Here is a 19203-nt window from a genome sequence, read left to right as displayed (position 1 = left end):
GGTTTGTTCCAGAAGAGAACTGCATTCCTATGTGAAATCAGTTTATTTTCATTGATTTCAGTGAGTAAGGACCTCTCTCTCTCTCTCTCCACACACTGCTGACTTTGTTTCTGCCCATGATTAATCACTGCACTAATTACTTTTTCATGTAAACAAAATACATCAACATCATTATTTGTCATTAGAGCACCATTCATCTCAAGTGTTCTGTAATGTAGTTAAACAATTTTGGAACATTAGCAAACCATTCTCAAGTTTATTAGTTTGACTACTGTGGAAATTTTGCAATTATCGTGGGTTCATTAAAGGAGATGCTTACAGAATAAACACTACAGTCATGACATGGCATGAATAAACAGATATTTTAGTTGTGCCCAAGAGCAGAATGGGTATAGAGCGGGCATTCACAGGATTCTGAATATTCCTACTGTGAACGGATAAAGAAAGTAAAACCTTTATTGGGGTCTATATTAAGATCCGCATGCAATTACACTTCCCCGCTCTTATGAGAAAACCCAAATAGCGTTGGCCAGTTGCACGTAAACAAACCCTGCTCAAAATTTTCCCTTTGCTTGCCCTCTGCTCTTGTATATTTTTGTAGTAGTTAGAGGAAAAAACTCCAGTTCACACAGGATCACCCAGCTGAACACACACAGAGGAAGTGTTTTCCAAATTTCATCCTAATGAAAAGCAAACAACACACACCCACCAGGTCTACAAAGATATCAGCTTTCCATTTATGGGTCAATGAGCACTCATGAGAGGATGGGTGTGCAGGGAAATGACAACATGGGTTTTAAAAACGAGGGGAAAAGCTTTCAGTTAGGGCTGCATCTGATGATTATTTCCACAAATTTAAGATTAATTAATCGTTTAAAAATGTGTTTTTGTGATTTGGTGCAATAAAGCAATAGAAGCCACCAATGCTTCCTGTAGCATACTGCAACCTGTAGAGTGACCGTTTGTGTCATATGAATATTATCACAGACATTATAGAGGAGGAGACAGGTTACTGGTTGAGGAATGAATGGAAAAGCTCACAATGCTCAGCATGGCATCTATTTATGGAGAAAGTCTCACCCTTCAATATAAATAGCCAACAGCTTGCTGGTGAAACTGCACAATGGAAAAAGATGGCATTGCAAAGATGGCTGCCAATTTGAAGACTTTATAGGAAAGACTGTTTTTAAGCATTATACAGCGCTTTTTAAAGTAAAGAATGAGTCAACAACAAAACTACACTTGGTATGTCTTCTTATCAAATAAGCATCATCATGGACTCTACATAGCAGTAAATGTAATGTTGAAATGAAATGGGGGAGGAAAAAATAGCAGTTTACCTTACAGAAGATTCCTGGCAGCTGCCTAAGAGTCATCCTGTGGAAGACAAACACGTCGTACACAGCTGCCACAGCCAGCACCGTGACGCCCTGCTCCTTCCACAGCATGCTGCAGGCAGAGCATGCTAGACTGCCCAGAAACCATGCCCAGGACTGGCCATAGGCCCCCTCAGCCCGCAGGGTGCAGTGGCCTATGTAGCAGCGCAGTGCCAGCAGGAAGAAAAGCGCAGCCCCCACATCTGCCCTGCCCACAATCCCTGCCACTGCCTCAGTGTGGACAGGGTGGGAGGCAAAGAGCAGGCCAGCCAGCAGCCTCCAGCAGCCCCGGCCCAGGAGCAGGCCTGCCAGGCTAGAGAAAAGCGCCGTCACGATGCAGTGCAGCCCCACGTTCACCAGGTGATAGCCCCATGGCTCCATGCTGCCCAGAGCATAGTTGAGGCGGAAGGAGAGAGTGCAGAGCGGCCGGTAAGACTTGTGGCTGCCGCTGTGGGTGAGCAGCGTGCCCCAGAAGTCATCATAGAAGATGTTGATCCAGGGGGTCTCAGGGAGAAGGTCCTGGTTGGTTTTGATAGCCCGGCTGTGGAAAAAAAGAAAGAAAGAAACGTCTCCGTAAGGATGTAGAACTGAACTGAATATTGCCATCATAGACAATGAAGACATATCTGAACGGACTGGTATCAGTTTTACTACGCTGTATTGTGAACAAGACGTTTTTAGGCACTTACAGAGTTGGAATTCACATGATGCAAGCAAGCAAAACCTTTATTGTGAACTCCACCAAAATCCATTTGAAAATATACTTAGTTGTTCTTATAAGAAAAACTAAATATTATCACCTAGTATCTGATCAAATTTAGATACTTGTCAAGGCGACCCAAATGTGCTCAATTTATGTCACACATAGACATTATCCACAAAAAAAAACATTCAGCGAAACATTCTGTTGCAATTTCTGCAATCACCACGCCTCAACTGCTGTTCAGCCATTTGTCAAAGCAATGCTGAAGTAAACTTGTGTAGTAAAACCGGTATAGTTACAGATACACCCAGAACCAAACCTAGAACTATCTGTACCCCGGTGGAGCCCTAGTGTCAGTTTCACATAACAGAATTGTGTGAGTTGGTGGGGTTCTCTGGAGGTTATTTGGTGGTCACATGAATTCTTACACGATGATGGTGTTAATAGTAAACAACAGTTTAAAAAACAGTCACAAAGTCGCTTCAAGTTCTGAACCTCTTGCTACCTTTTACTCTGCGTTGATTACAGACTTGTAACCATACCACACCACCCGATGGAAAGGTATCGGCACACACGAGGTACAAGTATCAGTTCATTGTCACACTATCCACATTCTAATCATGGATTGATTATATTGTAGCCTCTAAAAATAAATGGCAGTAAAAATGGCTTTTACTAACCCTAACCCTAACTTGAATGGTTTTAAAGTATGTATAGTTGTATTATCTATGAAAATACAAACACTAGACATGAACATTAACTGACTGGACTGATTTGGTTCATAGAAAAAAAAAAATTCCTTCCTAAAAACATTCCTAATCTTTAATGACTGTTCTGTTGAAAGTAATATGAGCTGACAATCAGATGATGCGTTTAAATTCTCCATGTGACTTAATGAATTCAGCCTGATGGTCAGTTCAAAGGTGTTGATAGGAAAGCTCTCTGAGTGCTAAGAAAGCGAAATTGAATGGGAACTCTCTGTGCACTGACATTGCTTTGGGCAGTGAAAGGCATGGCCGCTCTCATATCATGACACTTGCTCAGTTATTGTTCGAGGGGCCCAGAGTGGGCAGCCATAGACATTCATCACCGTGGAAAGCTCTTAGAGCTGACAAGCCAGCCTTGACAGATCACTGAAAGGACAGGGCTGAACTCACATTCCTACCGGGAGAGTGTGAAGTGCAGCATGAGGGTGTGTGTGCACGTGTGTGTGTGTGTGTGTGTGTGTCTGCGGAATGGAGGGGCAAAGAGAAGATGAAAGTGTATGACAGAGTTATCCAGCTTTCTGAAGATTATTCATCTTTGACCAGACCTGGCTCTCACCTTCAAGCATGACCAGCACCTAAAGCCAAAGTCTGTCCTTGAACCAGCGTGATAGATAGTACTGGAATACCGCAATGTCGTATTGATCTCTTGGTCAGAGCGCACACACCAAACATTCCGCAAAAAGCACAGCTGTCGTGTGGATTACAGGGGACAAACATTGTGCCTCAAACATTGAAAAGTTGATCAAAAAGGCCAAATCTGAGTGGAGCAATATATGGAAATGTGTCAAATTGTACATTTTTGTACAGGATCATTTGTTTGAGTTTAGACATGCACAGTGGTGAGCAGTGAAAAAAGTGATGCATTCAGAAATTTTAGTACACGGAGACTAAAGCACTAACACAGGAAAATAAGCAATCGCTGTAGATGGATTTGATGATTTTGGTGATCCTGAAAAATCTGACTAGCTTCCAACATTGATGCAACGTGCAGGACTTTGAAGATCGTAGTTTGTAAATGGTCCCGTATCGTCCACAAATTTTTAATGTGTCTTGCACATTTTTAAAGTCATAATTAGCCTAATTCACAAATAATGATAATTCACACTTAAGTTTATATCCATCATTGGAAAACTACTGAAGAAAGAAACTATATACATGTGGGGGGAAAAAAAAAAAAAAAAAAAAAAAAAAAAAACTACTTTATTTTCAAATTATGCAACTGTTAATTTTATCTCAACTCTGCATCAAAATCTGGCCATCTTCATTTTACAAAAGCTTGATTTATAACTAGTTCAACTGTACAATTGAACACAACAACAAACAAGAATACAATAATTTACCTCCAGATCAGTTTGCTGCAGTAGAAGCTGGCGATGTGTAAACCAGGTTGAATGACTGATTCAAGTATCTTTGTGAAAACACTGCAGATCCTCTGCCAATCAAAATAAAATACTAACTAAAATTATACAGACTGGCTGAATAAAAGTCTGTGAATTGCTGCTGGGGAGGGGAATTCTTCAAAAATCTCTCCTGGCCATCCCTAAATTAAAAACTCTTCAAATCTATAAGACTTAAGTTGACATGTTGTGACATTAATCATCAAAGCTGCAAATTTTGACCAAAGATGACTAATTTGCATGCATGTAGATTTGAATGCAATCCTGCTGGTAATCACCCTATATTCATAACGTTCTTGTAATCTGATTACTGTGCTTTTTTTATTTTTTATATGGAACACTTTTTTAATATCCTGATTATGTTAATACCGTTACATGTATTCCATTACTGCCCAAAACTGCATACAGGTCTGACACGCAAACCAAACACTGGCTTATTTGTGGCTTTTGGTATTTTATTTGGTTGATGTGCTCTGGCCTATATAAGACCGATCACATGAGTGAGCTATATATCAGCAGATAATATATTTGCTGCTAAATGGAGAAATATGGAGGCTGACTGATATGAAAATTTTATGGCTGAGTCTAATTTTAAGGGGTTGAGAATTGTGATAACTGATAACAGCAGATATAGCTTCTGATTTCAGATTTTATTTCATACTTCTGTATAAATAGTTTTAGTGCTTTACTGACTGATCTGTCAGTTCTCAATTTTCACACTTTGTAAATGAGATAAATAGCAGAAACACACAGAATTCCCAGCACAAGCATAAGTTCTTCAGTTCTTTCATATTTTTCATTAGTTCTCCTCTTTCTATTGTGGGATGTTTGCATGTTTGATTCATGGTGACTCAGCAACCAAAATAAGTAGGTAATAATAAGCGCATGACCAGCTATATTTTTGCCCTTCCAGTTAAAACCATGTGTCGCCAATGTTCTCAATATTATCGAGCTCCAGTGTTTTATATTTTGGTCATGCTCTGGGCTGATATTAGGATTACAGCTGATAAGAGTCCGTTCCTGCTCCATTTTTGATAAACATGCTGAGCTACATGAAGACAACCTGATGCTGCAATGTTTCACAGAGGACAGTAGCTTGCAACACTTGAGGAGGAGACATCAAGTCTTTTAGGAACTCATCACTGCAGGGATCTTAAAGCCTAAAGAATGAATGAATCACTTGCCATAGCAATTAGCATTTTAAAGGCTGACAGCACTTTGTGTATATGGACTACAGTGTGAATTTGTTAAAATGCTAAGAGTATACACATCTGGTTATTAATAGTGGTACTGGCCACATGTGTGGTCTGTTATAAATTAACTACCAGCACAGAAAAACCAAGTGGGTCCATTATTGATTTCAACCATACCAAATTACAGCATACTGAAAGATTAGATTCAGAAAAGCTAAATGACTTCATAATTTCAGAAGTTCATATGAGAAGAAAATCAGTGAATGAAGTCTAAAGCCAAGGACTATGCTCAAGCTGTGCTACTGCATCTTAAATCCATGACATTCTGCCTTGGAATAATGTGTAATTTACTAAATAACATTCCTGGAACAAAGAAAGCCTAGGAGACCATGTCTATGAGGCACTGACTAAGCTACAAACAGCAAGAGAAGGGAGGGAAAAAAGCGAGAGCGTGCGCAAAAGAAAGAGGCAGAACATGGACTCAGCCTCCTCTTGCGGATTCGTCGATTGAGGACATGCGCCACACCCTTGAGCGAAAACAAACAGAGGCGCAAGAAGAGAGGCATCTCCATGTTGGCATAACGAAGCGTGGAGAGAGCAGGACCAAAGCCCCGTCAATCAAACCGCACAGCCTGTGCCAACGCCTGAATACTGGCCATCCCACAGGGTGGAGGAAGGGTGGAAGAAAGGAGCAAGAGACTGAACAAAGGGAGGAGATTAGTAAGGAGCAGAGAAAGCGGGTGAGGGACATAAAGAGAAACGCTTCGTTTTTCAGCCCGTCTTCCCCAGTGGCTTGAGCAACGTGGGGAATATCTAAACGTGTCTGCAGAGGGGCTAATAAAAGCACGGATCGGCACAGCAGAACAAGGAGTGGCAGTGGCGGATATGCTCTGGAGGCCACAGACCCCCACCGAGCTCACACTGTCTGCTGTGGTCCTGACAACAATACAGAAAAGCGTTATTACTTCGTGTAATTTATCAGGCATCTATGCCAAAGTCCTCAAGATGCCCTCTGATGTGGTGTCTTACTGTGAGTCACACACTCCCCCTCTGCCCTTATGAAGTGAGAATGTCTGTAGACAGGCTGGAGAATCAGCAAGCATCATTAGGCTCCTTTTGAGGTGCGTGTGGAAACATACAGGCCTGTAATTAAAACCTGTGATGGATAGAACAAGACACGTGCTATAGCAAACTCGCCGCGCCCCGCGGTAATCAGTCCCCACGGCACTCGTAATTACCACAGGCAATTAACACAGGGCAGAAAAACAACAGATGTACACAGAAGCGGGCAGCCCATGACAAAAACACCCACGACTAGGTGATGGTAATAAAACTTGCTATTGATATTGTTTGCAAACAGATGAAAAACGCTTGGATCCGCTCTCAGACATTTTTTTTATTAGTTAAATGTTTACAATAGCAGGCTAATAACACAATCTTTAACTTTAAACAGTCATAATGGAATATACGTCATTCATGCCATAAGCCTACTGTTATAACAGGCTATAGCCTTTCATTTTTAAGCTAAGGAATATCTCAATAAAGTGAACTTCACAGTACATTTCTGTTAAGGGGCAACTCCACCAATGTGGCAAAATATTTGAATTATTCAATCACAGAGACATTCAGAGTGGCCTGATATGAAATGATGCGTTATAGAGAAGCTTGTGGTACTGATTCGGATTTTTTATAGTGGTGGTGATAGGAACCAGGAGTTGCAATGTCTATAACTTCACTTTAGCTATTTTATTGACACTCCAAAGCAACCAGTGAACCGGCACATACCCAAGTTGTGTCAGTGTACAAACAACGGTGATTTAAACAAAAAATTAGCGTATTCTAATCATTTCATTTATTAACCTTTTGTGAGGTAGCTTATTGAAACATTAAACACTTCAGATGTTTGGTTCTTATCACCACTGTGAATAATTGACAGTTTTGCTAAAATTGAGCATTTCACATCAAACTACTCTGAATCATTTTATCATCTTAATGATTTAATTATGAGGAATTTTTTGAAAAATCTATTAAATACACCTTTGTATTGTTGACATGTTTCGGATGTAGCAGACTTCAAATCAATATTACTTTCTCTGAGGCATGTATGAACATGCTTTTGCATAATGCTGTAATATACGCTATATTTCCAAAAGTATTCACACACTCATCTAAATAATTGAATTCAGGTGTCCCACTCACTCCCACTCCATGGCCACAGGTGTATAAAACCAAGCCCCTAGGCCTGCAGACTGCTTCTACAGACATTTGTGAATGAATGAGTCACTCTCAGGAGCTCAGTGAATTCCAGCGTGGTACCGTGATAGGATTCCACCTGTGCACAAGTCGTGAAATTTCCTCACTACTAAATATTCCAGTCAACTGTCAGTGGTATTATAACAAAGTGGAAGCGATTGGGATCGACATCAAATCAGCCACATACAATGACAGAGCGGGGTCATGAGTTTCCATGGCCAAGTAGCTGCATCCAAATGTTCTATCACCAAGCACAATGCAAAGCATCAAATGCAATGGTGTAAAGCGCCACCACTGGACTCTAGAGCAGTGGAGACGTGTTCTCTGTAGTGACGAATCACGCTTCTCCGTCTGGCAATCCACTGGACGAGTCTGGGTTTTGCGGTTGTCAGGAGAACGGTACTCGTCTAACTGCATTATGCCAAGTGTCAAGTTTGGTGGAGGAGGGAACATGGTTTGGGATTGTTTTGCAGGAGTTGGGCTCGGCCCCTTAGTTCCAGTGAAAGGACCTCTTAATGCTTTAGCAGACCAAGAGATTTTGGACATAAAGACATGGATGAGCGAGCTTGGTGCGGATGAAATTGACTGGCCTGCACCTGACCTCAACCTGATAGAACACCTTTGGGATGAATTAGAGCGGAGACTGAGAGACGGGCCTCACAAATGCGCTTCTGGAAGAAATGGTGAAAAATTCCCATAAACACACTCCTAATCTTGTGGAAAGCCTTCCCAGAAGAGCTGAAGCTGTTATAGCTGCAAAGGGTGGGCCGACATCATATTAAACCCTATGGATTAAGAACGGGATGTCACTCAATTTCAAATGTGGGTGAAGGCAAACAGAATACTTTTGGCAATATAGTGTATAATGAGAGCCTCTTAGCTGATTATCATATAGTTTAACTTTACTCAAGATCACCATTGGAATGTAAAATGAGTGAGGATACCGTGAGACTGTTTGGCAATCTGCTGGAATCTGTATGATGTGCAAAGCTAAACAAGCTCAACTCTTGCTGTGGCGAGTCGCTGGACCTTTGATCATCTGCTTATAGCAGGCATGCTACCTTGTATGGTTGCCAGTAGCGACCGTATCCACCTGCCACCTCAGAGAACAGATGGAGACTGGGGGAGGAATGCAGAGATTTCAGCGCACCGTTCAACACACCTCCAAAGAAAACCATACTACTAAAGCGTCTCCGGGCCAAGGTGAAAGAAACACATTCTTTGCCCAGTCTGCACAACATCAAACGGTATAGCAAGCGGCCCACCTCAGCAAGCTAAGAGCTCATGAAAAAGAATGATCTATCATCGAACACATCATTAAAATTCTTTGTGCAATGTAAAAATCGTTCCATTCTTCCTTTGGCAGGCTTCTCTTAGTCTTTGTTTATTCAGGTATGCCCATTTTATTCTCTCTAAACCATTTGTCAAATTAGCTCTTCATACTGCTGTGTAAAGGGCCAGTATGAGTCCTTTCAGTTCAGCACTATGACCATTCCACTGTGCTTTATTCTGGGCCAGGAAAAACTAAAAGCTCTCACTTCCCCAGGGCTGAAACTGAAGCATCTGCCACACTTAGTAGCCAGAAGTCTCTATGAGGAGTTCTCTCAAATAAGCTGTAAATTAATGAGCTGGGGGAGGAACGGTCCTGATTCATACATACTTAAAGTGCCAAATAATTCAATTTAAACAGTTTTCCCCTTCTCTCTAATGTAGCTAATCAGCCGAAGTTTGCTTCAGTTTTGTAGTGGGTCCACAAGTCTAATCTGGTCAACAACTAAAAGCAACAATTTACAATATTTTTGTATTAATTTGTGGTTAAAATGCTAAGCTAAAAACTGCATCTTGAAGCTCAAAATTTGTCTGTACATTTGCTCATTTTTATTGATAAGAGTCTCATAACATCATAAACAACACCCAGTCGGCATTTCTTGACAGTTTAAGTTAAAATGAGATGATGCAGGCATGCAGTTATTGGCTGCAACTTCACAATAAGATGCACCAAAATATAAGTGTTATGATACGATACAATAACAGTAACTTATGAGATGTACAACAGATATTTACTTTATTTTTTTTAGCACAATGAATAAATTAAAACATTGGAGAATGTTGTATTCCATTTTGTTAGATGCTTCGAATTTGCTTATAAAAATTCAGACAATAAATGTATAATAAAAAAATTGCATTGTTTATTGAATATAATATGCATTGAATAATATATATACATATGCATTGAATATAAGCCCCACTTATATTTTACTGTATTGTACTGTGTATTGTAGTTTACTGTATTGTGTTTCATTGTATTCCATTGCAGTGAATGGCACAGAGTTCTGTGTTCTACTCTGTTCCTTTTCTCTGGGTATCTAGACTGACTTTTGTTTCTAGCAGTATCTGAGCTCAGGGCTGTCTTTTCTCTAACCGATTGGTAACTAGCAAACATACTTTCTCTAGATAGACAAAGCACTTCTAGTAAGTCGCTCTGGATAAGAGCGTCTGCTAAATGCTGTAAATGTAGTTTTCAATGTAACTAGCAAATAATAAGCTTTAGGACATAGTAAAAGTATCAGGGTTTAAAGGCTAAACGTTTGTTTATAAACAATCTCCTGTAGTAACAAATCAAACAAATAAATATTGAGGAATCTTCTCAGAATTGTGCTGGGTGGTTCACTCTGAGGTGAAGAGTATACAACCTTCTTTTAGCCACAAAGGCTGCAGCACAGGTAGTATTCAGTATATGAATTGAAACCTTTTTTGAAAATGGTTCTATATAGTAGCAAAAAGGGTGTTATTGTTACACTATTGTTCTAATAGGAGAACCCTTTTTGTTGCTATAAAGAAATCATTTCAAAAGCTTCTATATAGAATCATATACAACACACTCGCCATCAATTCGCAGAACCATTTCACCCTGTAAAGAAGCATGCAAATGGTTCTTTACCAAAGGACCCTTAAAGATCCACCTTTTTATTTTTAAGACCGTATACCATCAATTCTAGATCACTGTATTGATACTTTGAATATAACCTTACTTGTTGGCTACATTATAATACCAGTATGAAACTTCACAAGCGCATTTTGTTTTTGGGGAAAACTGTATAAACTTCCACTTTACATTTTTACAAGAACAAAAGAAAGACAGGTAGACAGTCGGTGCTGTAAACATTAGGACAATACTTTAAACAATTCAATGTGTAAGTGCAGCATTTAATCAATTAAGTTATTTCAGTGTCAGACTGGCGTTTCGAGAGGCAGGGAGGAAGAAAAAGAAGAAAAAGAAGGAATTGAGAGTTCAGGGTTCTGGTGATACCTTTTCCAGTCAGGAGAACATTCCTTGCACGACCGCACGCCTGTGGCCTCTCGGGGGACCGTAGGGATCATGTGACTGCAAACCCCAGGAAGTCTATAGTGCCTTGTCTAGGGCCCAATCAACATGCTGACTATAGTGTGACTGAGCCCGTCAGAACCTGTTTGCTTATCTCGCTCTTCCTACCGTGACTGGCACATACTTAGACACTAGGACTAGCTTTGCACTAATGAGAAGTGATGTCCGAATGGAGCTGCTGTAACCTACAGCCCAGTTCGCTCAGACTTAAGACTGAACTTGGCAAGGTCTGTGGCTGCGAGAGAAACCCACAGTGGTGTCAATGGCAGCCGGCGACCTCAGTGTTTTCAGACAAGTACATCCAAAACAAAGGCGTGTGATTCTAGCTGAAAGCAAAACAAACCGCACCAAGTGTCTGGTCCTCAAAGTCTCTCTACATCGCTGCAATGTGGATCACTTTCATGGAGTACAGACACAGGCCCCAGTAGAAAACTGTAGACTAATTACATACATTAATTGGAAAATGTGGAAGGAATTTCTTCAAAGCGTGCATTCTTTTAAGTGTTTTTTCACAAGAAAGCAATATCAATTATGTTCCGCTGAGTTAAAAGCACAGATTAGATGTAAACCATACAATTCACAGATCGCTTTTTCTTCAAAACTGCAAAAAGTGAAATGAACCAGCCCAGAAATGCACTCTGAACAGAACACAATGATATTCTATTTGTGCCAGCACAAGAAAAAAATGGAGTGGAACACTGGCAGTTAGGGAAAGTGTTTTTCTTTTTGCCAAGTATGTGTCATCACCCAGCTTCAATGTCTGAAAGGGCCACAGTCATATTTTGAGAATGCCTATGGGGAGGCCCTCTGGTCTGGCCACTCAGCTTTCCTGCCCAAGCCTTTGTCTACAGTTTCTTCCCATGAGAATGCCTGTGGGTCAATAATAGAATACCTTCTCCTCCCCAATGGTACTTATGAGGAATTCTCAAGGACTGCTGCTCTGTTGTCTGAAAAATAATTAGTGCTACTTAGAAAGAAATGTTGCAGACTTGATGAAAGGCCTTGAAAATTAATGGAATCCAACATTCAGACACTCCACTGCTATTTGTGTAAGAAAAAAGTCTAGCCTTACAGTCTGACTAACAAAGAACACAAGTAGAGCATCATCCCTACAATCCCTGAGCAGTGAACATCACAAGTCCTCAGCACTCATGACTCTTTTTTTATGATTAGAATGCAACAGCTATTATGCTCTGTCTTGCACAAAGAGGCTCCATTAGGACGGAGCTGTCCTTGAGAATTCCACTCTGAGCTCCGGAACCCAAACATACTGAAAGTAATGGGGAGGACATACGCTGGTCTATGGGACTTCAAACACCAACTCCATTTAAAAAGGAGGGCACAGAGATAAAAAACTGCTCTGAAGAGTCCATTTCTACGGCTACAAAGCCTTCGATTCCTGAAGCCTGAGCCTATAAAACAGGCTCCCTCAGGATGAGGACATTACCATATGCAGATCAGGTGAGATGTCATTCCTCATCATGTGGTCTTTCAAACTGAGGAAACAAAAGCAATTTGCATACATAAATTATTCATACTTGAGTATATCATGGAAATGAAAAGCAAGTTAGAGGTGCAATTTTGCAAACCGCAACATTTCAAATCAGTTCATCGGGGGGAAAAAGTCGATCCTAATGATTAAGACTACATCCTTAATCAAAATGAGTTGTCATAAGCAACCTGAGCCCACACAGAAATGAATAGAGAACATTTCTCCCTGAAATCCACACTTGAAAATGTTCTCAATGGTTCCACGTGGTTCAAGAGTTCAAAATCTATTCTACGACATACTAAGTCAATTTGTTTCTTGCTGCAAATTTCAGTCTGGCAGATGATTAGTCAAGATGTCAGCCAAATGGCTGTAATTGAATTGGAGAAAAAGAGTGAGAGGGAAGTCACCCAGCCCACAAGCCAATACAAACACACACACACACACACACACACACACACACACACACACACACACACACACACACACACACACACACACACACACACACACACACACACAAAGAGAAGGTCAGGGGCTTTGTAGCCAGCACAAACCAGCTCAGGCCACCATGAAATTCACATTGTCATGGGTACATGCTGTTCATATCAAAGCAATAAAGGCAACATTAGCAAACTTGGAGACAACACAAGTGTGGAACCTTGACTGTAACTATCAGAACAATTATTTCACAGACAAAAATGTCCTAGGGCGGCCTGAACAGCACTTCACAAGCTTTCCAAACAAGAACTTAAAATCACCATTATAAACAATAATATTTACCCATCATAATTAACTGTATTCTCACCACTGCAGTTAAAAATATATTCAGTGGACGGCAAAAATTCACTGCCAGACTGGGATTACAGCAACAAATCAGAGTCATCATTTCATTTATCACCGTAACGGTTTTCACTTTAGTTAGCTGTTTATATTCATTTTATCAAGCTTTTTTTTTTTGGCTAGTCTGCGATAAGTCATTGCAGGCTGGGTTGAACTACAGAGAGTGGAGCGGAGGACTGGAGGAGCTTTTGGAGATACTGGCCCATCTGAATGCGAGGTGGACCACCCTGGAAGAGGCAGCAAAAGCGACAGCAGCAGCTCCTTATCCACTTCCAGAACTTCCCACAACAAACAGGTTTGAGGCTTTGAGCACTGTGAGTCACCATCACCACAGACTAGCGGTTCTCAGATAAATATAATTACACTTACACATCTGAGAAGACGCATCAAACGCGTCCTGCCTCTTATCGCAAATCTTACACTGAGTAGTTTCTTATTGTCCCATAATTTAAAGTGTTCCCACATGTTCTCAGACACTTTTGCTCTTAATTTAAATGTACAAGTGACGAGTGGTGCAGATTGCCGCATGCTGAGGTGAGGCAACTGGGTGCACATAGCTATAGTTCTTCTTTAAAGGCTTCTGCTGATGAAACGTGTTGTAGTTTAGGCTACAACTTCTGCTTCTAAATACAAAATACATGCATTCTGTTCTCATCACGTTCTTCTAATACCCCTCTCACACACACAGCCTTGCAATTTCTTCAGCATAGACATCGCTTATCAGCACCTGTCTTAAGCTTTTCATACACAGCTATGAATCAATCTCCATTTAATGGAAAAATCAATGAAAGAGCAGACCCTATTTAAGCGATATCGACAAAAAGCCTGAGCAAAAATATATCAGCACACTCAGTGGATCTCTGAGCCTACAATAAATTAGTCTAAGACACAAGAGATCACCTCATTTCATTTTAGCATGTCACAGCTCCTGGGGAAAACAGAGCCTTTGGGTCTTTACCCCAATCCTCTTACTCTATGGAAAAATCATCAGCTTTGAACAATGAAACCACACAAGCTTTGAAAAGGAAAGCTACAGTATCTCTTTGACAAGAACAGGTGGTGTTAATACATTCAGCGGTCCAGCGCACTAGGTTAGTTGTCATGCTACATGAGTACAATTCCAGAGAGCTCACTTCATTTCACGCCACAATAGACAAAGAAAGACATGGGCACTGAGACCACTACTGAAGCACACCATCACTTAGCGCTCGATTCAATGGACATTTCCCATTTCCTCCTCAGCGCAACATAAGATTTACATTTACGGCATTTGGCAGACGCTCTTATCCAGAGCGACTCACAGGTTGATCATTTTTACACAGGTAGGCCAAGGTGGTGTTAGGAGTCTTGCCCAAGGACCCTTATTGGTATAGTGTAGGGTGCTTACCCTGGTGGGGGATTGAACCCCAGTCTACAGCGTAGAAGGCAGAGGTGTTAACCACTACACTAACCAACCACCAGATCAAACCTCTCACTTCACTTACAGATTCTAAATGGTAGCCTGTGCATCGTACAGCCTCAAGTGTTTTCAAAAGTTTGCATCATGCTCAACTTCTTGTAACATTAATATATCACTAATGCACAGCTTCAGGCAGCTTACTGCTTTTATAAAACTGCAACGAAACAATGAGGAATACACCAAACTTCATTAAATCATTTCCTCTATTAATAATAACCAAAATAAACTACTGAACAAAGTAATGTAGTTTGTAAAGAGCGCTGTTACGAGCTGCCAATCAACATAATAGTGCAAGGTTATTCCATGAGCAGAACAATGATTTTTTTGTAATAACTTGGTACATTAATAGAAAATAAAGCATGGTACAAGATCACGTTCTCTTTTCCGAGAAACAGACAATATTAACATCGGTATTCCTCAGATTTATTCTTTATAAACTACAAAGCTTCAAAATCAGCTGTTTTTAATTGAACCACTTCAGTGAAGATGAGCATCTAAACGTAGGCCATCATGCTGAAAACCCTCAAACTCTTTACTACCTCACAGGAAGAAATACACAGCCAGTAACATGAGACACAGTGGCTGTTATCCAACCATCTCCCTATGATACAAAACACAGTTTACCTAATAGAATAGAGGCTTGTATACTGCTGTATTATCACTCAGGAAACCAGTACTATAAAAATAAACACTGCATAGCCATTTCACTCTTCCATCTAAAAAAGGCTACTACATCTTGTCCATTTCACATTTTATTCATTTTAATTGGTGTAATTTGAACACTATATAGATGCATGACCTCTAGCCCGCTGAGTACTTTTATTTAATTGGCTCACCATCAAAGCATCTGCATACGTTAGGGTATGTTTCACGTAAATAATATGCATATGAGGTTAAATTCAAGCATTCCCATTACAAATTAAATGTAAATATGGTACTCATCTGAGGCTTGTTTCTACTCAGTGGAGCGAATTCATCAACTGACCTAAAATCACTGCTTGTTTTGCTGTCGTAGGACAGTTTCCCGAGTCAGACACAGAGTAGACTGTATGCCATTCAGGATGGTCCATCTGCACTCGCTTCTCTGCAACCACACTGGGCCAGTGTGTATCTACCAGATGTGGTATTTTTATGCTAGGTTTGTTGCAGGATTGGATGTGTGGTGCATTCTTTTGTTCCCCCTCCGATACCTAATCCAAAATTTGATGCTGATATCAGCCCCATACTGACACCCATTGTTACTGATATGCCAAATTCACTGATGGATGTGTGGACACAAGCAATATTTTACAGCAGCTTTGAGCAGCTCAGCCAGTCAGTTTGTAAAAGTGTAACTATCTATTATATACATTCCATTCTTGCAGGTCTGGAGTTCTTTCCCCTCAAAACTGTAACACGAGTTGTGTACACTGTAGAGGCATGTTGCTGCAGGATGCTGCTCTGTTGCATCATTAACATTTCAGTAGAGAGCGTGCAGCTGTGATTGATGACTGTCTCGCTCTCCTCCTCTGCTTCAGTCTGGTCTGTCTGCTAGCCACTGTACATAGCAACCAGAGACAGCCTGTGAAAACAGCACTAATTATGGTGGATAGGCAGCAAAGGCAGGAACGATCATGAGATAGCCTTTAAATCCTCAGAAGAAATTCACCGCCTCTGGTTAACAGTCAGTGTGAGCAGAACGTAATGTTAATTCTCCAGGGGTGAACTCTATCTGTGTGAAAGCTATTACCAATAGCAGGTGTGAGGGCCAATTAAATGACCTGTCTGAGCAAGACAGGCTGAGTGATATGCACCCACATTACAGCATCCCTTAAATCGCTACAAGCAAAAGTAGACTACTGCTTTACAGCAGCATGTAGTGCAGCCATTCCCAATGTTTCTCTATTTTGTGTCTCATCTTTAAGCAGATTAAACTGACCTTCCAAAAGGCATGCCAGTCTATTATGACACAATATCTATATACACACGATCTATATTAGTTCTGATGAAAATTAGATACAGGGTATGGCTGGTTGGCATAAACGAGACAATAAAAAGGACTGAATGTGCAGAAACTCCACTAATCTGATTTGAAGAACAATGACAGGCTTTGGAGATGATTTGGTTTTTAAGGAGGATGTAGAGAGCACTTGGTGGGTAAGCCAGCACTAGCACTTCATTTAATGTTCTCTCTGCTGCATCACCATTTATTCCTGGAGTTTACTTATTACAGGTATAGAATTTTGCATATGTTCCTAGAGGTATTTGCACTAGCCACTAAAGCCACGAAACCTTATGCTCAAGATTTTGTCCACAATATCAGAAATACATGTGCTTACAATTAAGAAGTTTCAGTACCAAAGCCAGTGAAGTGAAAAAGGAAACGTTTCATTAAAAACTTGCTATTGTGGTAACAGAGGTGGTTCCCCCTGACATAATCTGGTCTATAACATGTATATCAAAAGGTGTTTAACTACTGCAGCAATAGCTTCTCAGTGTGATGCCAGCTTTGACATTTTATTTAAGCTCTTATTTCATAGAGTGATATTAGCAAACCTCAGCCAATGGAACAGCAGTTACAACATTAATGGACCTGCTCTGCAGACGGGACCACCACAGTTACCACAGCAATGATGTCACACCTCTCCTTTTAGTGCATCTGATAAATAGGTAAAATGCCACCCATATGCTCTTTCATGATTAGCTCAGATACAAACTACAGTTATAGTTTGATAAACCACTGAGACTAGAGTGAGACATATGAAGAGCAGCAAGGCCTTCATTCATACAAGCCTATTATCAGCTTTAAAGGCACTTCACAAATAAGCCTCATCAACTGCTGCTTATCCTTTGCTTCAGCAAGCAGACGTGATCCATCCTTCTAATTAGCTTAATCTGCCAAATAGTTCATGCACTGCGAGTCCTCTTCAGAGGAAAAAGAAGCCCCCCCCCCCTCAAACCAGGGTCTGACCTAGGTCTCAAAGCACAGCCCACTCACTAGCCCCTGCACACAGGCCTCACAACAGGAGGTGTTTTGTCATACTGCAGCCTGCTCTGGCCAGGGTGCAATAAATTAGCTGGACTTTGTTCCTGTGTGTGTAGAGCGTCTTCGCTTCCTGTGGAGAGACAGAGAGGGCTGTCAGGGCGTCCTGCTTGCGTGAGAGGCCCATCCTGGCCATCAACAGGTTGCTTTATCATTCGGGGAGGGTCTTGTTGACCTGGCAGCGCACAAGCAGAGAGAAATGAGGAGACAGACAGCAGATGAATGAGAACAGACCAGAAGAATGCAGGGATCCGGCTGAGAAGAACATGTGGCACTGGGTTGGGAATACACAGCCTGAGATCCAGAACAACTTGGGAGAACTTCTGCTTTTTAGACAAACACAGCTGAGACGCAATCTGTTGTGCCCTCAAACTGAATCAAATCAAATCAAATTTATTTGTGTAGCGCTTTTTACAACTGATGTCACAAAGCAGCTGCACAGAATTCCAGAAAAGACCGTTTTAACAAGAATGTAATAACCCGCAGGTGAGCAAGCCAGGGGTGACGGCGGCGAGGAAAAAACTCCCGCAGAGCTGAGGAAGCAGCCTTGGGAGCAACCAAGGCTCACAAGGGGGACCCGTCCTTCCTCTGGTCAGACTACCTACAAGTGATCCTAATATTAATAGCAGTAGTATTAGTAGTAATAATAGCTAGGAGTCTATGAAAACTGTAGGGCGGGCAGCTAGTCCAAAGCAGGTGGCGGTAGCTGGGGCGTGGGCAGCTGGTCTGTAGTGGGTAGCAGGAGAGCTCGGCAGTCAGTCATCCTTCAGTGTTCAGCCGGACACGTGGGCGGTCGTATACACGGAAAAAAGGCAGGGAGAAGGAATTAGCTTTATTCTGTTTGTTTGTATGTAAAACAGGGAACGTGAACATTTCCAGAGTGTGGCTAATGACTTTGGCAGATCTCACTATGACGGCTTAACTAAAAGGAGAGAACCAGAAGGACACCGACACGAGAGCACTCTGAAACTGTTTGGCATCCCTGCGCTCCACAAACCTGAGTGACCGCATGCGAGCAGCGCGACGACAGCATCAGCGTCTCAGTTTACTATAATTCCCTGTGTCCATGGACCCCTAGATCTGCCGCCTTTATCTAAGGGGGAACATTTACCTACCAAAAGCTAAACTGAACAAGTGTGTTTTCAGCCTAGTTTTAAAGATTGAGACTGTGTCTGAGTGTAGGGCTTTATATGTCAATAAAAGGATTTTATAATCAATACGGAATTTAACAGGCAGCCAATGAAGTGATGATGGCACTGGACTGATATGATCAAATGTTCTAGTTTTAGTGAGGACCCTGGCTGCAGCATTTTGGA

General features: G+C 41.2%; 1 protein-coding gene across 1 annotated transcript in view; it reads right to left on the bottom strand.

The window, feature by feature from the left end:
• Positions 1 to 19203, bottom strand: part of tmtc2b (transmembrane O-mannosyltransferase targeting cadherins 2b) — a 137161-nt gene that overhangs the window by 66940 nt on the left and 51018 nt on the right. Inside the window, exon 2 of the mRNA XM_017686806.2 lies at positions 1341 to 1917. Coding sequence (XP_017542295.1) covers positions 1341 to 1917 — 577 coding nt within the window. The remainder of the gene's footprint in view (positions 1 to 1340; positions 1918 to 19203) is intronic.

The sequence above is a fragment of the Pygocentrus nattereri genome, chromosome 7, assembly GCF_015220715.1.
Source record: "Pygocentrus nattereri isolate fPygNat1 chromosome 7, fPygNat1.pri, whole genome shotgun sequence".
NCBI classification, from domain to species: Eukaryota; Metazoa; Chordata; class Actinopteri; order Characiformes; family Serrasalmidae; genus Pygocentrus; species Pygocentrus nattereri.
This window is presented reverse-complemented; position numbering and strand designations above follow the sequence as displayed.